This window comes from Vombatus ursinus, unplaced genomic scaffold (assembly GCF_900497805.2).
Source record: "Vombatus ursinus unplaced genomic scaffold, bare-nosed wombat genome assembly UNPS02009824.1, whole genome shotgun sequence".
Classification (NCBI taxonomy): Eukaryota; Metazoa; Chordata; class Mammalia; order Diprotodontia; family Vombatidae; genus Vombatus; species Vombatus ursinus.
The window spans coordinates 69464-89618 of NW_020949602.1; the positions used below are offsets into that span (position 1 = coordinate 69464).

At 50.8% G+C, this 20155-nt stretch overlaps 1 protein-coding gene across 1 annotated transcript in view; it reads right to left on the reverse strand.

The window, feature by feature from the left end:
* Window positions 1-20155, reverse strand: part of LRP8 (LDL receptor related protein 8) — a 132287-nt gene that overhangs the window by 47822 nt on the left and 64310 nt on the right. Inside the window, exon 3 of the mRNA XM_027852724.1 lies at window positions 257-379. Within this exon, the coding sequence (XP_027708525.1) occupies window positions 257-379 (123 nt within the window). The remainder of the gene's footprint in view (window positions 1-256; window positions 380-20155) is intronic.

Consider the following 20155-nt stretch of genomic DNA (forward strand, 5'->3'; position numbering starts at 1 on the left):
ATGTCAGGGCTGGGAGGGGTCTGAGAACAGGGGACGTTAGGGCTGGGAGGGGTTTTGGAGATCACCTAGCACAACCATATTATCTCACAGATGAGGACACTGGGGCCCAAAGGAGGGAACACTGTGCCCCAGATCCTCAGGTGAGTTACTCCTTGGGTCTCCTGGTCAGGGCTGCCCCCCTCAGATGCCCTGCCTTTGCCCAAGCCTCCCACCCAAGTGCTCATCCCGGGCCTCCCGCCAGGCCCTGGGCACTCACTGCACGTGGCCTCGGCCTCGTCGGACCCGTCAGGACACTCCTCCTCGCCATCACATTTCCAGCGCTCTGGGATGCAGTGCCCGTTGTTACAAGTGAAGTCGCTGTCTGAGCACGTCTTCTTGGCTGCCAGGGGAGAGACACGAGGAGGGTTAGGAGGAGTGGGCTGAGATGGGACAGACAGCCCTGAGACATGAAAAGGCACCATCCTACAGAGAGCCCGCAGGCCTGGCTCCTCCAGCACGCCATCACCGACTCCTCCACCACTCAGGCATCTTCCTGCCCAGCTCTCGGGTAACATGTTCATCCAAGATGAACTTTCATTGAAACCAACACTTCTTGGGGGCCTGCAGGGGCCAGGGCTCTGAGCCCGGCCTTGCGGGGGAGGAAAGAGAGGCCAGCTGGGCGTTTCTGTGGTTCAGACCAAAATCTGAGTCACCAGAAGAAATAACAAGGAGAAACACTTAGCTAGTACTTTCCCCACCATAGCCCTGGGAGATAAGTAATGTATTATCATCCCCCATTTCACAGATGAAAAAACTGAGGCTTAGAGACAAGAAATGACCTGATAATCAGCTGGTAATTGGGGGATCCGAACTCAGACCTCTTGGCTTCAAGTACAGCATTCCTTCAGAGTGCGAAGCGACCTCAGAGGTCATCCCGTCCAACCCATAGCCCCCAAAGGCTGGAGGAGACAGTGAGGCTAATCACTTTGCACAGCCCTGCCTCAGGTAAATCCAATTCACTTTTGAGTCACAACCCACACCCAAACGGACATCCAGTCTGTACGTGAAGACCTTCAGTGAGGGGGACCCCAAATTTACAAATCTGAGAGCTGCGACCTGAACCCGTTTCCTGCCTCTTGGGCCATTCCTTCCAGTCCCACCCCAGGCCCTTGGAGACAGGCTTGTGACCATGACTCCACCGTGGGGACATTCCTGTGACTCACTCCCCCCGCCCCCTCCTGCAGGGGTTCTCTTGTTTCTAAGGTATCCGCATGGGACGGGAGGTTCGCCTTGGACCACACAATCGAAACCTTGTTCTCCTCCTCCCCCTCTCCCTCGACAACCAGCCCATCTTCCCGAGACATTCGCCCCAGGAAGGCATCTCTACACAAAGGGCCTGGCGGGGAAGGGTCCCTTCAGCGAGCACCTGACAGGGCCATGCTGGGGGCTTTGTCTGGCCCTAGACACTGGCACGCTGTGTGCCGCCTGCCTTGTGTCAGAGGCTGGCGCTGGGGGACAGGCTTAGGCGGGGGAGAACATCCCCCTCCTCATCTCCTAATCTGGACTAGCCTGGTCAAAACGCCACCCTCCAAAATGGAGGACACTGGGAATGTCCTGAACATCAGTCTTCCCCAAACCAAGCCATTCCCAAGAGCCACTGGTTTATTTGCATGTGATTTGCATAGCATTCACATGCATTGTAGATATGTACTTGAATAATGATTTAAGGAACACCGACTGAGACACAGCCAGTGTGACCTTGGGCAAATAACCTCTCTGGGCTCCAGCTTCCTCATCTGGCAAAGTAAGCCATAGGGCTGGATGGGTCTGGGGGCTCTGTGTTGGGCGAGACAAGAGGGTGTGAGGAAAACCAATAGGGCAGTCTCTGTCCTGGAGCTCTCCAGAAAGAGGTGTCAGGCGCTGGCAGGACAGGAGGGGAGAGAAAGGCATGGAATCTTGGGGTATCAGAGCTGAGAGAGAACTTAAAACAGGGGATGTCAGAGCTAGGAAGGGCCTTAGAACAGGGGATGTCAGAGCTGGAAAGGTCCCTAGAATAGGGAATGTCAGGGCTGGGAGGGCCCTTAAGAGATCATCTAGTCCAAGAGAGTAATCGTGGAAACTGAGACCCACAGAAAAGATCATTTGTCTGTGGTTTCAGTGGAGTTAGAATGGCAGGGTTAGACTTTGGACCCAGGTCTCCATACACCCTGTCCCATTCTCCTTTGACTACTACTGTCTTCCTTATGAATCTGGACTAGGAGAAGAGTAAGGAGGGGGGCAGTCCGCAGCTACTTTCCTCTGCTCTGGCCTTACCCATTGCTGAGGAAAATGACACACATGAAAGAACCATCTCTGAGTTTATGAACTGTGCTCTCGTTTGGATAAGAGCCTGTGTCAGACTGTGCATATTCCTGGTGAGGACGTCCCCAAAGCCAGAGGGGAAGGCCCTTTGCTGCCTCTCCAGAGCCCGGCCATGCAGACTGTAGGGACGTTGTCCCAAAGACAGACCCCTCCTAGACCCTGACCCATCTTCAAAGCAGAACAGCCTGGCTCCAGGGGAAGGGCCAGTGATGCCCCAATTCACAAGGGGCAGATTTCTTTTTATTTTCTGTGCTCCAGAGAAGAAGAACTGGGAAGGCCCTCAAAGCATCTTGGCAGCCCTAGCCACCCCAGGGCAAGAACCATCTCCCTAGCATTCCTGGTAGTGAGGCTTCCAGCTTGGACAGCTCCAGAGAGGAGGTGCTGGCCCGTGAAAAGACCAAGAAACCAGAACTCCAGGCTGGGCTCAGACATTCATAGTCACGTGAACCTGGGCAAGTCACTGAGCCTCAGTTTCTTCATTTGTAAAATGTAATCACTGGGTTGTTGCAAGGCCCAAACGGGCTTCAGAGACTGAGGTGATAAAATCTGATGCAAACATTAAAACAGACGCAGAAATGTCAGAAGTTATTCATTTTACTACTACTTATCTGACAATGCAACAAGCATTATTTGTGCAAAAACTTTTCAGTTTAATGTAATCAAAGTCATCCATTATGCATTTCATAATGTCCTCTATCTCCTGTTTGGTCATGAATTCTTCTGTTCTCCATAAATCTGATAGGTAAACTATTCCTTGCTCTCCCAGTTTGCTTATAGTATTAGTCTTTATATCTAAACCATGAACCCATTTTGACTTTATTTTGGTATATGGTGTGAGATTTTGATCTATGCCTAGTTTCTGCCATACTCTTTTCCAGTTTTCACAGCAGTTTTTGTCAAAGAGTGAGTTCTTAACCCAGAAGCTGGGGTCTTTGGGTTTATCAAATAATAGATTACTATAGTCTTTGACTAGCAACAAGCATTATTATTATTATTTTTTTTTTATTTTTAGGCAATTGGGGTTAAGTGACTTGCCCAGGGTCACACAGCTAGTAAGTGTCAAGTGTTTGATCTGAGGCCGGAGTTGAACTCAGGTCCTCCTGACTTCAGGGCTGGTGCTCAATCCACTGCGCCACCTAGCTGCCCCACAACAGCATTATTAAAGGCCCACTGAGCGGAGCAGCACTGGTGCGAGGTGGTGACGGAGGTGTCAAGTTTAGATAGGCTATTCCTTGTTTTTGTAGAGGAGGGGGGCTGTGGGTGCTGAGCACTGCCTATACTGTCAGACTCAAATGATGTGGTGATTAATAGCTAATAATAACTAGCATTCATACAGCTAGTACTATGTGCCAGGTACTGTGCCTTTAAGTACAATGATCAACAACTCCCTCATTTTTTTACAGATGGGGAAATTAAGGCACAGAGAGATTAAGAGACTTTGGATCATAGGAATCACAGATCTAGAGGTAGCAAGGTCGTCAAAGGTCATCTAGTCTAACTGCTGCCTTTTACAGATAAGGCGGTTAGGTGGTGCAATGGATAGAGCACTAGACTTGGAGCCAGGAAGACCTGAATTCAAATCTGGCCTCAGACGCTTAGGAGCTGGGTGACTTTGGGCAAGTCACTTAACCTCTGTTTGCCTCAGTGTTTTCACGTGTAAAATTTCAGGGGTTTAGATTAGGTCCCTTCCTGATCTAAATCTACAGGCACTTAATAAGTATTTACTGATCAAATGATTGAATGAAAGGTCCAAGGTCACACAGGCAATAAGCACCAGGGGTAGGATTTGAACCCAGAGCAGATCCTTCTAAAACCAGTGCTCTCCCCTCCATAATGTAGGTTGTCTCCCTGATTAGAATGTAAGCCCATGGTGTTTTTTTTTCTTTCTTTGTATCCCACATAGTAATAAATGCTGACCACCTGACAATGGATGGTGGACTGAAAATGAAAGTAATATAAAAACCAAAAAGCACCAATAAAAATTTATTTTAAGTTTTACACATTTTTGAAAAGAGACTTGAGCCCTGTCCTTGAGCATCTCAGGGTTAGTGGAATCTACCGAATGAAAGAGCACTGGGACACCCCCCCCCATGCCTTTTAACAGCTCCCATCCCCACCCATCCTGCAGGACCATGCCACGAGGCTTCTTCAATCCCAGGTCCCAGTTCTGCCCTGCGGTCCCTAGTCCTGATCCTGCCCAGGCACCACCGCCCACTTGCCCTCCCAATGCCCTTACATAAATAGGTCAGCTGCCAGACAACAGCTGCCTCTATGTCTGGGCCCAGCGGAATGTTAACCCTGATCTCCTTGGCCCTCAAGAACGTTATATAATCGCCCTGAGCTGATGATATCATAATCCGGTCCCATGGCAACCAGGGAGCTTGAACAAAGGAGCCCAGCTTCCACCCCCAAGCTGGACGGAGGAAATCCGATTCGTCGGGCCCTGTCCAAAATGGAGAGGTGGCCGATCTGAGGAAGAAAGGCCCAGGCTGGGGGAGGCTGGTCCAGGCTCTGCCTTCAACGTGCTCCCTGACCTTGGGCAGGTCATTTCCTTTCTTGGGGGTGGGGTGATAGGGACTTAGTTATCTCTACTGGGAAATGGGGATAATGGTATCCCTTTTCCTGGAAAATGGGGGCCACTCTGCTTGTCTCAAAGTGATCTAGAGAGCATGAGGTCGGGGTGGAGGTCATAATCCTAGATGTTGAGGAGAAGTGCCTACCACCAGGTCCTAGCCTTTCATATTACAGTCGAGGAAACTGAGGCCCAGAGAGTGACTTACCCAAGGTCACACATTTAGTCCATAACAGAGCCAAAGTCACTGGAACATAGATGGAGACCTAAAAAGGACCTCAGAGGCCACTGAATTCAAATGCTTCATTTTACAAATGAGGAAACTGAGGCCAGGGAGATTAAGTGCCTGCCTGGGATATACCCCCTCTTTACTCCCACTTCCTAGAGTCCTTCTCTTCCTTTAAGATGCTGTTTATGCATCAGTAGTAGAAGCGGAGGAGGGAGAACATTCCAGGCATTGGAGAGACCCAGAGAAAACACCCAGAGCCAGGAGATAGAGGGTCTTGTTTGTGGGACAGCCAGGAGGCCGGTGTCCCTAGATCCAAAAGCACAGGTCAGGGAGTAAGGCAGGAGGGAACTAGGTGAGAAAAGGCTTTGAAGGCCAAGCCAAGGATGTCGTACCTGATCCTGGAGGCAATAGGGAGCCACTACAGTTTGCTAAGTAGGGGTGACATGGTCGGACCCAAACTAACAAGGGTCAACATTTTGTTCTTTATGCTTCCTAGTTGTGTGACCTTGGACGAGTTGTTTTACGTCTCTAAGAGCCATGTTACTAGACCTTAATATGTAGTCAAATTACCTACCTCATCAGGATGCCACCAGGACAAGGTCTCATAAACTACAGAGTGGTACAGGAACATGAATTGTTATTAATAAAATGAATGGGAAAGTGTTCTGTAAACTGTAGAGTGTTCTAATGAGTCAAATGGGTTCTTATTATCAGGGAAGTGGCTCTGGGCCTCAGTTTCCTGCCCTGTAAAATGGGAGAAGTCACTGTAAGGCACATATCCTAAGGAGGCCAAAAACCAGAAGGATCCCACATACTCCAAACTATTTACAGCAGCATTTTTTTGTGGTAGCAAAGACCTAGAAACAAAGTAGATGCCCATCCATTAGGGCATGGTTGAACAAGGTTTGCTGTGTGAATGTTATGGCTTTATTTTTGTGCTGTAAGAAACGATAACTATGAAGAATTCAGAGAAGCATGGGAAGACTTACACGGATGCAGAGTGAAGTCGGCAGAACCAGGAAAACAACATATACAGTAACTACAACAGGGTAAAGGAAACTGTAATTATAACAACCAAGCATTGCTTGGGAGAACAGATCAATGAAGCAAGCACACCTTCCTTGTTTTCATGGAGAGGAGAACCACTATGGGCACTGAGAGCCACCTGGCCTGGTTGCTTGGTGGCTAGCTTTTCTTTTTCTTTTTTCTGCTAGAGGCAATGGGGTTAAGTGACTTGCCCAGGGTCATACAGCTAGTAAGTGTTATATGTCTGAGGCTGGATTTGAACTCAGGTCCTCCTGACTCCAGGGCCAGTGTTCTATCCACTCTGGCTTTTCTTAATGGTCTTTCTTTGTATCCCCCAGTTCCTGGCACATAGTAAACCACTAAAAATTGCTTGTTAATTGATTAATTGAGAAGGGTGTTCACTGGGTAAGGGTGGGGTCACAGACAACACCAAAAAAAGACACCAATAAAACTTTAAAAAATTACAATTGGGTTCTGAACTCTCTTCTAGTTCCACAACTTATTAGCTGATTGAGGGTCTCAGGCCCTGAGCCATGAGAAGGATTGGGACCAGAAAAGTCCTTTGATGCAAGGGGCTGGAAGCAGAGACTCCCAGCATCTGGGCTAACATGGAAAACTCCGGATGGTCCATATGCATGGAATGCAAGCTTGTCTGTATGTGGTTTGGTTTTGCTGGTGTAAAGTAAATGGAACCCGGTACAGTCTGTCACATGCAAAGTTTGTTTACGGTGTAAAGTAAATTGGACCCAGTACAGTCTGTCATGTGCAAAGTTTTAAAACTCCTAAAGAAAGGCAAGTGGGGCAGGAAGTCTGGGCAGGGGCACAGAGGTCCCCAAGAGGCTTTCCAACAGCCACCAGTCATGCGCAGGCCAACTACGGGATGAGAGAGGGGCTGTGACCCATGGTGGGGGGGAGGGCCCTCACTGAAGAAACTGATGGTGATGAAAATACAACAGCTGGGCACTGTCCTAGGGTACTTCCTATCCACCCTTTATCAGATTTGGTCCTCCCAGAAGCCTGGGATGGAGGAGCTGTTCCCACTTTATAAATGAGTAAGCCCAGGCTCAGAAAGCTGAGGGGTACACAGCAAGTGCCTGCCACAAGTGCGATCGGAACCCAGGTCTTCCTGATTTCAGCTCTAGCACTCTACCCTCTACGCCCACTGCCTCGTATTTGATGTCTGCCCCTCTCCCTCTCTCAGTGGGATGAGCCCCAGGGATCATCCTGAATCCTCCCCCACCACAGCCCTGCAGGGGAATGTTCTGAGCTACAGACACCTTGATTTACCTGCCAGGACGAATAGCTCTTTCACCTGCTCCCCTTCTCCTGAGCAGGGAGGCCCCTTCCAACCACCTCATGTCAGAGCCAGGCGGGACCTCGGACACCATTTATGACTCTCTCTTTTTACAGGAAAAGAGAAAAGGGAAGAGATTTGCCCAAGGTCACACAGCAAATTCACAGCAGAGCTGGGAATAAATAGCACACCAAACTCTCCCGAGTCCTGGATCTGCTCTCAAGCACAGCTCCAAAGGACAGGGAATTCTAGAGAGATCGACAAGAATCATCAAGTCACAGATCACAGATCTGGACCAAGAAAGAGCTCTGAGGCAAGTGCCCCGCACCTGGAGAGGAGGTGTGCAGAGACTGCCTCCAAAGCCTCCCCCAGCTCCGCCATTCCACATTCCAAGGTCTGTCCCGGCTCTGAGGCACCCCCCTCCAGCTCTGACATTCTCTGTTCTAAGGCCCTCTCCAACAATGACTTGCTAATATTCTATATTCTAACATTGTTCCAAGGTCTCTCCTGGCCCTGACATTCTCGGATTCTGCAATTCCACGACTATTGCTTCCCCTCTGTGAGTGTCTGCCAGACCCCTCCGCGTTACCAAGACAACCCTAGCCAGCAGAATTCCAATTACCTTTGGGGGGGCTCCGATCTAGCCCACTCCCCTGCTCGCTGCCTGGGCAGGCACATTCAGATGCCTGTCCAAGAAAGGACGCGACTATTAAACCATCACCCCAGTCAATGGGGACTGTCTGGGGAAATGCCATTTGGGCACGGGAACAAAAAATAGGGAGCAGGGAGGTGCTGGGGAAAGGAGACTCATCACAGGCACGTACACACACACACACACACACACGCACATGTGTATATACACACATACACACACACACACAGAGGCAGCTAGAGCAGGGAAGTTGCTTTATTCATTCATGCCCAGCCTCCCACCCAGTGACTGGCTCTGTCTGGTCCTGGGGAGCTGGGACAGTAGGATGATCACCCTTCCCCCTCCCCAGCTCTGTCCCTCTCCTTTCTGAAGCATCTGCCTGGGGCCCCCAAACACCCCGCAAGGCAGTCAGAGTGCAGAGGTTTAAGCCTCCCAAAGGGCAATTGGTCAGTGCAAGGCAGGGTCAGGCATGGAGCATGGGCAACAGCCTTGGCTTTGGGTCAGAGCTCAAAGGAACTTTAGGGAGCTTTACATGAAACCCCTCATTCAACACAGGGAGGAAATGACCCCCAGAGGGGAGCAGGCCTCTCCCTCTTCTCTGCCTCCTTTGTTGAGAGATGAGGTCAGGGGCAGCTAGGTGGTGCAGTGAATAAAGCATTGGCCCTGGATTCAGGAGGACCTGAGTTCAAATCCGGCTTCAGACACACAACACTTACTAGCTGTGTGACCCAGGGCAAGTCACTTAATCCCACTGCCTAGCCAAAAAAAAAAGAAAAAGAAAAAAAGAGAGATTAGGTCAGAGGCCACAATCTCACTTGTCAGTGCCAGGTCAAGTCCACACACTAGATCCATCTAGATGATCACAAAGGGTCCAGGGATCACTGTTCTCATAGATTTTGAGCTGGAAGGGCCTTGAGAAGCCATCTAGTGCAACCTCATTGGACAGTATTAATACTACTGCTAACAATAACTAGTATTTATTAAGCACTTACTATGTTCTAGGCACTGTGCTAAGTACTTTACAAATACAATCTCATCTCATCACAACATCCTCACAACAACCTGGGAGGTGGGTGCTATTATCATCCCCATTTTACAGTAGAAGAAACTGAGGCAAACAGGGTGAACAACTTGCCCAGGGTCACAAAGACAGAAAGTGTCTGAGGCTGGATCTGAACTCAGGTCTTTCTGACTCCACGTCACTGCTCTATCCACTGTACAAGGTCGCTGCCTCTAGCAGCAGACGCTGAGGCCCAGAAATGGCCAGTGAGCTGCCCAAGCTCACACAGGCATTAAGCAGCAGAGTTGGGTGGCACGTTAGGGGCCTAGGTCACCCCCTCTGAAAGACTAAAGAAAGTGGACTGAGGACAAATGTGAGGACAGTGTGCAACTCGTCTATGCTGAAGACATGCATTCGTCTCTCAATCTGAAGATTTCCCAGATTAGGAGTCACATGGAACCCTAAGGGAGGAACATCTCTATGGTGTCCAGGTACACAACGTCATTCATTTAACACCAATTTCAGGTAACTGGTGTGCGTCCAATCCCCAAAGCAGAAAGGAGGGCACTCTGCAAGATCATCACAACAGGGTCACTGTCTCACAGAGCTTACGGCCACCCCTCAGTGACCTGCGGGGACAAAATCTCAGGCTAAGGATGGCAGCACGTCATGATAGAGGGCTAGACCTGGGTGAAGTCACACAGGGGACACACGCTGGATCCTTCCTGGCTGGTGCCTCGTTAGGATGACAAATCACCAATGAACTGTTGATCTGCATTTGGTGGAGGGAGTTTCCACACTGGGAGTTTCTTGCTCCACTCCCCCAGTGAAATCGCAGGTATAGAACCCGTGGTTCTGCGTATCAAGGCCTCAGAGTCTTAAGGTCCAGAGAGATCTGGGACAGGATGGCTTGAGGAGAGGTGCATACATACCCTGCTTTGGTGCTGCGGCAGGGCTGAGAAAACATCTATGCTAATGTCTTTGTCCCGCCAGCCCGGCGGGGGAGAGTTCAGGCCCACCATCATTAATCAGTGTGTGACATCTGAGTTTGCCTTCCGCCAGGATCCCCTCAATCCCCTCAAACCCTCCCAACTCAGGAGCAAAAAAAAAAAAAAAAAAAGGAAGAACACAGGCACCGAGGGAGACGGTCAAGATGTGATGGCCTGGGAAAAAGCCCAAGAACACAGGGGAGCAGGAGGATGGGGGGGCAGCCTGTTTTCTCCAAAGACCTTTCCAGATCGCCCCTTGCCTTATCCCTTCAGTTTTCTGCCTCTGACCTTCCTTCCTGCTGCCTGTACATCACACTTCACAAAGGCATCAGCCCTGACGACAAAAGGGAGAGTCGAATCCAACCTGGTCATTTCACAGTGGAGGGAGCTGAGGCCCGCAGAGGTTAAGAACCTGGTCCAAGGTCACATGGGGAGTTCTCGGCAGGCCCTCTGTCCCTGAAGTTAGGGCTCTTTCCAAGTTGCCACCCTGCCTCAAAGAAGAGATGATGGGCAAAGCAAGTCCCAGAATAGAGAGTGCTTTCCAGAAACCCCGGCCAACATGGCATTTCATCTTTCCTCTAAAATTCCATCTTTCTCCCCCACTCTGAGCCAAAAACATAAAGGAAAAAAGTCACTATTTTTATCCCCAGACCTTCCAAATTTCTGGAAGTTCTGTCTCTCTAGGCAAGGAATCAGAATCAAAAATTGGTATTCAGTCTTCCCCGGGCCTCTTGGTCTTTTTAGTGGACATTGAGGATGGGCGGGTCTTAAAGGAAAATGGCGCCTGGTTTGGTGTATCTTCACCTCTCCTCCAGCCAGCCAGCCATCAACAAACAAGCAATGACTGAGCACCTACTATGTGTCAGATACAGTACAAGGGCACTGGGGATATAAAGACAGCAGCGAAGCAAATCCTGCCCCCCATGAGCTTACGTTCCATTGGGGTGGGGAGGGAAGAGTTACAACACAGACACACCATGCAGTAGATAGAAAGTCATTTCAAGAGGGAGAAAACGCTGCCAAGTGGGGGAGCCCAGCAAGGCTTCCTTGAGGAGGTGGCTCCTGGTCGGCTTTGCAGGGGCAACCCTTTGTGAACCTCAACTTGACTTGAAATAGGGCATCCTGCTATTGAACTGGGAGCTCTCCTGGTCACCTGGGGCCATGGGATAGAGCCCAGGAAGCCATGTTGCTGAAGCAAGTGTTAAGACCTCTCCCAAGGCTTTGCCTCTCCTCCCCCCATTCCACACTGACTTTCCTTATAAGAAAAATTCAACAGAACTAATTTTCAGGGCCTACACTTTGGATGGTAGCAAATCCAGCTCCACACATGATGATCTAGGCTAGGCATGAACGCCGGCGTCTAAGGGAAATGAGCCAGCTGCAGGGTCTTATCTCAAGAATCTTAAGGTTGGGGCGGGTCTCCGAGGCCATCTGGTCCAGCCATTCCCTGAACCATCGATCTCCTCTACGACATCTCGATAAGATGGCCAACAACACCGAGGACCCTCTGGTGCCCTCCTCAGAAAGGGAGACCCAGGGTTTCCCACAGTTGGGCCCCAGGCCCCGGCAACCAGTCAGTGAAGCTGGGCCGTCCCAGGGCGCTTCCCAACCTGCGGCCCCAGCTGTCGCCAAGGGATGCCTGGGCTCTTCCTTGAGAATGCCAGGCTCCCTGTAGCCGCTCTCCGCTGTACCTCTGGCATGACAAAGGCATCTTCCCTTCCCTGTGATTTGTGGGAGGGGCACTATTCAGCTCCTGACAGCTCAGGGTGATGGACTGACCCAGCCCCGGTGGCCTCCAGCCCCACAAGGGGTCCCTCCGGCTGGCGCCAGCCAAGGAATCCGGCAGCATCTTGGGCCTGGGGGAAGAGTCAACTTTCAAGTCAGGGCTTGAGCTTTCTCTCTGTCGCTGATTTGCTGTGTGACTTTGAGTAAGTCCACTCTCCCCTCTGGGCCTCAGTCTGCCCCTCTTTCAAATGATCTCAAAGATTCCTTCCAATCCAGACAGTCAGTCTGTGGGCCTATGACAACCCCATATTCTTGTACCAGAGGTTGTAAAGTCCCCTGGTTAATTTGGACCACAGAAGACCAGAGCACGAAGGGGGCCTTGGTGCTGTCTAATCTACATCTCCCATTTTACAGATGAGCAAACTAGGCCAGAGAGTTTAAGGGACTTGCCAGTGCATTCAGTCAACTTTGATCGTGGGTCCTACATGCAGAGAGCACAGTGCTGGGCACCGGGGGGAGATTTGTGGCCGCCTTAGGATAAGCACGCCCTCCGTTACAGAAAGCAGCCCACCCACACGTCCTCATCCTGGGTGATCCCAGTCTGGCTTTTTCTATGGATGTGACACCTTCTCTGTCCCCATTGGGCCTAGAATCCAGCAGGAGAGAGAGAGGGGTCACGGAGAGAAATACATAAAGTAACACAGATAAGTGAGGACCAGTATTGGACAGTGGTTAGAGGCAGCCTCAGAGCCAGGAAGACCTGGATTTGAATCTCACCTCCAATTCATACTGGCTATGGGACCCTGGGCAAGTCACTTGGCTCCTCTGGCTCTCAGTTTCCCCATCTGTAAAATGAGGGGGTTGGATGGACTGGATGGTTATGACTCCAGACTCTAGGACCCTCCAACAGCCAAGACCCGAGCTGTGGTCTCCTTCATGCCCATCCAATGCCCCTTTGAAGGATTAAGTTTGTCAAGGTAGGACCCACCCCTTCCCAGGGCTGCTCTAAGCAGCCTTCTCCATTGGCAGGGGAGCGGAGGAGCGGTGGTTTTTCATTCTGCTTTCTCGTCCTTGCAATCCTCAAGAGGAGAAACCCCAGTTTCAGCAAGATTAGAGAAGCTTCAGCTGGGGAGGCAGGGCCCCCCACTGCTCAAGCTTGTGGTAGGCCTTGGTATTTATCTGCCAGGCCAGCAGCTCCCCGATGGATAAGCAGCCTTCTGCTAGCACAGAGAGGGCTAAATTTAAACAGAGGTTGGCACCTGCCCCGGGGCTCCTGTGTGAGATCCACAGCCAGGGACGGCCAAGTCGGGAGGACGCTGTGCCCTTACGGCCAGCTGGGGGACCTCAGCCAAGCTCCTACCCTTTCTGAGCCTTAGAATCATCATCTAGGAAATAAGAGGGGAGGGGCAGGAGGACCAGATGACCTCTAAGGTCCCCTTCTACTCCGACACTCAGAGAGCCTCTGATTTGTCTCTTCAGCATCCCAGGAAGCCCCCGAGGCTGCAGGGGGAGAGGGAGAAAGATGGGCTCAGGGAGGAGGCCCGTGGAGCTGCTAGCTCAGGGGAGAAATGTATTTTCTTAATAAGAGGGTGTCTCCATCTATTATTCATTCTTGCCCACTCTCGACTCACTTCTTCAGGGAATGGCTGCCTCGGCCAGATTAATTGGCTGGAATCATTTGCATTTTCTGTTCCTACACACTGAGTTTACTCAGCATTTCTAAGGGCCCCAAGGCAAAAGGGTTGTGTCTGCTTGAGCAAGCCTTGTGTGTGCCCAGGGGGCCGGCTGTCCAATAGCTAGGAGGAGCTGGAGATGGGGGCGCATCCTCACTGGGGCACCCCGAGGTCCAAGTCAAGGGAGCCTGGCTACTCCGGGGCAGCCTGCTTAGGGACACATGGACCCTCAGGGATGATTGGCCCGGAGCAAGAGGGCGTCATCAGAGCTGGAAGGGGAGTGTGAGAGGATGGGGATGGTGCAGGCCGGGGCTCTGAGCTCGCTGGCTGGACAAGGGGGAGAGGAGGAATCTTTGGAATCTTCCCTCGAGAATAGACTTCAGGGCCTAGAAGATGCCATGATTTGACCAAAACGGGGTGTGTGTGTGTGGGGGGGGGGGGGTGTATGTATGGTGTGCATGGTGTGGGATGTGTGTGTGTGTGTGATGGATGTATGTATGATGTGCATGGTGTGTGTGGGGGGGGGTATGCGAGTGTGTGATGGATGTATGTATGGTGTGCATGGTGGGTGTGGGTGTGGGTGTGTGTGTGTGTGTGTGTGTGTGTGTACAATAAGCCCCTCCCAGACTGTAAACTCCTGGCAGGCAAGCACCTTTTCTCTAAACTTGCTCTGGGAGCTGACCACTGGGTGCCTAACAACCCCCCATCTACTGACTGGAATAAAGGCTCATGTTTAAGGAAAAACTTCCTTCCTTCACCCCAGAACAACCCTGGAAGGTCTGGAGATGAAGTATTATGATTCCCCTTGTAGAAACAGGGAAAGTCATTCAGAGAAGCTTGTACAGTGCCCGGGATCACAGAGAACCCCGTGTCTTAGAGCTCTTGATAAATTAATGAATGACAAGAGGGAAGGCCACACAAATGGACGGGCCAGCTGGACAGCACACAAGGGGCCTCTCCCTGCTCAGGAAAAGGGAAGAAAGGATGGTTCCCTCCCAGACATAAACGTTTGTTGATGGACTCTTAACCACCCCTTTCTTTGCTTTCCTCACACACACCTGAGGGAGAGTGGCATGGGGCCCAAATCTCCAGGACATGCCCAATGTCGGAGCTGGAGGGGGCCTTGGAGACATTCTCTAACCACAGAACCAGGAACCGAGAGGGGACCTCAGGGGCCTGGCCAGTGGCCATCCAGAGGGAGTGCATAGCCCAGGCAGCTGTCCGCATAATGGACAGCTCCCCTTGGCAGGAAGCTTGAAGTTGCCATGAGCTGAAATCCTCATTCCTGGTTTGGAACCCTGGGGCCCCACGTGACTTCCCTTCAGATACACAAAGAACCCTCAACCATTCCCTCCCTTCTGTTCTCCAGGGCAAACACTCCCAGGTCCTTCCACGTTCATCAGGCCTTCCACCCTCCAGACCACCCTCTTCCGGAAGCCCTCCACCTTATCCCTGCCCTGAGCAGAACACAGGTCTCTAGATGTCAGCAGAACAGGGTGGTGGAGTGGAGTGGGTCTTGTTGTTCTGTTCAGTCATTTTTCAGTCATGTCCAACTCTTTGTGACCCCATTTGGAGTTTTCTTGGCAAAGATACTGGAGTAGATTGCCCTTTCCTTCTCCAGCTCATTTTACAGATGAGGAAACGGAGGCAAACAGGGCGAAGTGACTTGCCCAGGGTCACTAGTAAATGTCTGGGGCCAGATTTGAACTCACAAAGGCTAGATTTGAGCTCACTCCTTCCTGATTCCAGGTCCAGGGCTCTACTGCACCTCCCAGATGCCTCACAGACCTCAGTTTCCTCATCTGTAAAATGAAGGGCTTGGGCTAGACGGGCCTAATAATCCTATGACCAGATGGCCTTTCAGGTCCTTAGTTCAGAGGTGATTGTCCTGTGACCCTGTATCCTCACATGCCAAACCTCAAGTGTTCTTTCTACTACTCCACAACATCTATGCTATGATCTGATTGTGAAGCTGTGGGCCAGTCACTTCCTCTTTAGGAGCCTGCCTCAGTTTCCCCATCTGGAAAGTGAAGGCAGTAACTCCTCTCCTGCTGCCTTAGAGGTGCTTGTATTCAGGGGACACCACGCTGCGGGCCCTCCTTCTGTCTGAAGACAAACAGCGAGGCTTCCAGGATGCGGAAGAGCTGACACAGGGGTCCTGCCGAGACCTCATTTGCTTGTAGGAGTCGTTAGGAGATCCAACTGGTGTGCGGCTGCTGAGGCTGGAAAATCCCGGGGCTTAATATTATTAGCTCCTGCTACATGCCTAGGCAGGAGGCGGAGGGAGGTGCGAACCGAGGCTTGTTCTCAGCAGTTCCATCTGCAGACCTTCCCTCCCATCCAGTATCTGGGCCAGAAGGCATCCTCTTTTCCTGCCGGCGCCTCACTAGAAGGGATGGAGATTCTGCTTCCATTTTACACACAAGGCCCAGAGACTCAGGTGACTCACCTAAGGTCACACAGACAGGATGAGCCCATGTCAACCCTCCCACCACTCACTAGTTCCAGTTTATCTGGTCTATAGCTTGATTGCACGTGGTTCTTTGCATGTTGTCTCCTCATTTAAACTGGAAGCTCCTCGAGGGCAGGGACTCACTTTTACCTTCCTTTGTATCCCAGCACTGAATACAGTGCCTTGCACATAGTAGGTGCTTAATCAATATGCACTGACTGACTGATTGGCAGGTCCTCTGACCAGACCAAGAAAAAGAAAGACCATCTGATCTGAGGGTTCTCAACCCGGAATCCGTGGACTTGTTTTTAAAAATATCTGGATAACCGAGTTTTATCTTGTACATTTAAAGCCATGATTCTAAAAAGGGGTCCTTGGTTTCACCACACAGCCAGAGGGGTTCAGGACCCCCCAAAAGCTTCAGGAACCCTCACCTAGGCCAACCCTAGATTTTGGGAACATCTTGGAAAATCTCCCTAACACAGTCATCCAGCCCCCCAGCCTGAATGCCTCCAGTGACAGGTTCCATCCGTGTGCTCCTTTCTCTTGAAGAGGGAGGGAAATAAGTTCCCCACAGGACCCCCTCATTTGGCACAAATGAGACCCCCCTTCCCCCTGCTCATGAACTGGCTCGAGCTGGAGAAAGATTCCCAGGGACATGGAAACGTGCCAGGCGCTGAAGTCAAATGATTCCAAGGAGCAGCCAGGCTGGTAATAGGTTTTGGTGGGAATCGAGAAGGGGATAATGTTTAAAGGCTGTTAATTCTGAGTCTGCAATAAAAGAAATTAAGGTGTAATATACTGAAGAGGCCAGCAGGCCTGTTAACCTGTGTGGAATACCAATTATGGTGACGTTCTCCGGAAAGCTAGACAGCTTGGAAGGGAGGTGGGGAAGGCTGTTTGCATCTCACAGCACCTTAATCATGGGACAATAAAGAAGCCAGCCTTCACTGGGCTCCACCGCAGTCAGGGAAGGAGGGGGAAAAAGGTTTCTAGGCTCCCCAGGAAGGCAGGACCCTACCCCCCGTCACCCCCAGTCTGAGAAAGACACACGAGCCAATGAAGCCTAGAAAGCCAGAGTTGGAGGGGAAGCCTGGAGATCACCAAGGCCAACACTCTCCTTCGACAAATGGGGAAACTGAGACTGGGAGTGGGTAAGGGGTTTGCCCATAATCCTACAATCTCAGATCCAGGTCTTCTGCTCCAGTTTTCTACCAAATCACCTCCTCATTAGTCACGACCCTCTCCTGTGTTTCACATCTGGCCCCTTCTCTCTACTCACACCCCTCTTGTTCAGCCTTTACGACAGCCTCTAGTCGGTCTCCTGGCCTCCAGTATCTCCCCTCTCCTATCGATCCTTTCACGCAGCTGTCAAAGGGAGATTCCCAAAGCACAGGCAGGCCTGGCCAAATCCCTCCAACACCTCCCCCTCACTCTTACAGCCCAGCACAATCTGGCTCCAACTTATCTTTCCAAACTTCCTGCATACACCCCGTGCTCCAGCAAATGGGTTGGCTCATCCTTCCCATTCTGGAACCTCCTGCCTCCCGTCTCCCCTCCACCTTGGAGAATCCCAGCAGCAGCCCCCAGCTTACACACTCCTCCCCAGCGGATAGTGCTTCCCTTCTCTCCCCACCCCCAGAGGTTACTCTGCATTTTCTGTCTTATTTCCTCCAGCAGAAGGTAAGCTCCTTGAGGGCAGGTGGCATCTCCTTTCTGTCTTTGTACCCCAAGAGCCCCATACAGTGCTTAGCATATAGCCAGTGCTAAGGAAATGCTGACTGAATGAAAGAGAATGCCAAGCCGGCTGCCACAGACCCCCATGAGTTAGACAGTGTCCAGAGGAGGGCAGGCGGGATGCAAAGGGTCCTCCAGTCCATGCCCTGTGAGGATCGGGTAAAGGAATGGGCTACAGGGGAGCAGAGTGGGGTTTCAGTCAAATGCAAGGAAGACCCTCCTAACAATGCAATCGACAGTCCTTCAAGGGAAGGGGCTGGCAATCTGGATTGGTGGAGGATGTTTCCATACTGGGAATTCCCTTTACAAATGGAATCCCTGGCCCAGGCCAAAAACAGAACAAAATTAATTCAGTGACAGATTGTGGCCATTCCCCTCCCTCCTGGCCCTCAAAATAAACAAGCAAACCTGGGCTCCTTCCCACAGCGCTGGGGTTGGAGTCAGCAGGGCTCTGGGTTTGAGCCCTGACTCTGACACCACCCACACGACCCTGGACTCTTCATGCCGGTTTGCTCATCTGTAACAGCAGAGAATGACGGGGCTTCCCTCACAGAGATGGTGCATGTGAAACGCTGTGCGTACTTTAAAGTGCTACATAAAAGCCAGATATTAATGATGATCATGAATGATGATAATGGCCCATTTTCCCTCACTGCCTCTGGGTATCGCTTGTATGAAGGAAACCAGTGATAGGAGCTCTAAAACATGTTCCAGAGCTACCCACACCCCCATCCACTGGCCAGATTCCCAACTCCCCTCACAGTTTCTAGACGTCCTAGACTCCCCAAACCTTGGGCTGGGAGGGACCCTCGAGGTCTCTAACTCCCCCCTGAGGGGAGGAATCTTTTCTCCAGCCTCTATGACCCACAGCTCACCCTAGTCTCGGTTTACCTCCAAGGACAGGGAACTCACAACCTTTCCTCGTATCATCAGGATAAGCATGGCTGAGAGAACAGAGCCCCAAAGGGCTCTCAGCCAAGCGCTCCTCACTGACTCCAGCGTCCCATGGGCCAAACAGATCTGACGTGGGGGCCTTGGCAATAGGCAGGGAGAACATCAGCCTTCTCTGCTGTCCTATTTTTCAGCAAGGATGCCATTCCCCTGGACCACGGGAGGGAGCGTAGGCTCCCAAAGCAAGTGACCAATGGCTCTAGTATCAAAGGGCCCATGTACTGCCTGTGTAACCTCAGTTTCAAACCTCTGCTGCTTATTATCTGGGTGGCCTGAGCAAGTCACTCAACAGCTCTCCTCGGTTTCCCCTTGTGCGAAACAAGGGCGTTGGACCAGAGGCCTCTGGGGTCCCTGCTAGCACTCACTCTTGGTTCTTCAAATAGTAGGGTCTCCAGCCCCTGCCCCATCCTGGCCGCCCCTCTCTGGGCTCTCCCAGCTCATCACAGGACTTAAGAGGGTAAAGATTTCAGGAAATTACTCAGACTGTGCCCTTATGGAACAGAGGAGGATCCTCGGGACCAAGTCAATGATAGAGAAGAAGCAGGATTCGAACGCAAGTCCTATGATCACACATCCAGGTCCAGAATCAGCCTTGAAAACCACCTACCCATGGGGAATGGCTGAGCAAGCTGTGGTAGAAGAATGTAAAGGAATACTACTGTGCTATAAGAAATGATGAACAGGCTGACTACAGAAAAACCTGGAAAGACTTGTATGGTCTGATGCTGAGTGAAGTCAGCAGAACCAGGAGAATGTTGTACACAGTAACAGCCACGTTGTCTGATGACTAATATTGATAAACTTAACCCTTCTCAGCAACACAAGGATCTAAGACATCTCCAGAGGCCTTGTGATGCAAAATGCTATCCACATCCAAAGAAAGAACTATGGAGTTTGAATGCAGATCGAAGCATAGTATTTGCTATTTTTTTCTCTTCTGTTGAGTTTTCTTTCCTCTTTCTGGTGGTTCCTCCTATTGGTTCTAATTTTTACTTACAACATCACTAATCTGAAAATATGTTTAATAAGAATGTATATATATAGCCTATATCAGATTGTGCACCGTCTTGGGGAAGGTGGTAGGGAGGAAGGGGGAGAAAAATTTTAAATTCAAAAGCATATGGAAGTTATTGTTGATAAATCAAAATAAATTAATAAAAAAAGAAAAGAAAAGAAAAGAAAACCACCTAACCAATCCCTTTATTGTAAAGAAGGGTAAACTGAGACAGAGAAAAGTTAGAGGGATTTGCTCAAGGTCCCACAAATATAAGTCTCAATGGTGGGATCTGAAACTCAAGTGTCCTTCATCTCCTGGTGCAGGGGTCTTTCCTGAATACGCTGAGCAGGCTCGTATGGTAACATCTGAGTCTACATTGGTGGGCAAGTGGAAGGGGGGAGGAGGCTGGGAGGCACCACCTGGAGACCCAGAGTAGCAGGGCTTTGAGCCACCCCCCCACCCCCTATACTTACACTCTCTCTCTCTCTCTCTCTTTCTCTCTCTCTCTCTCTCTCTCT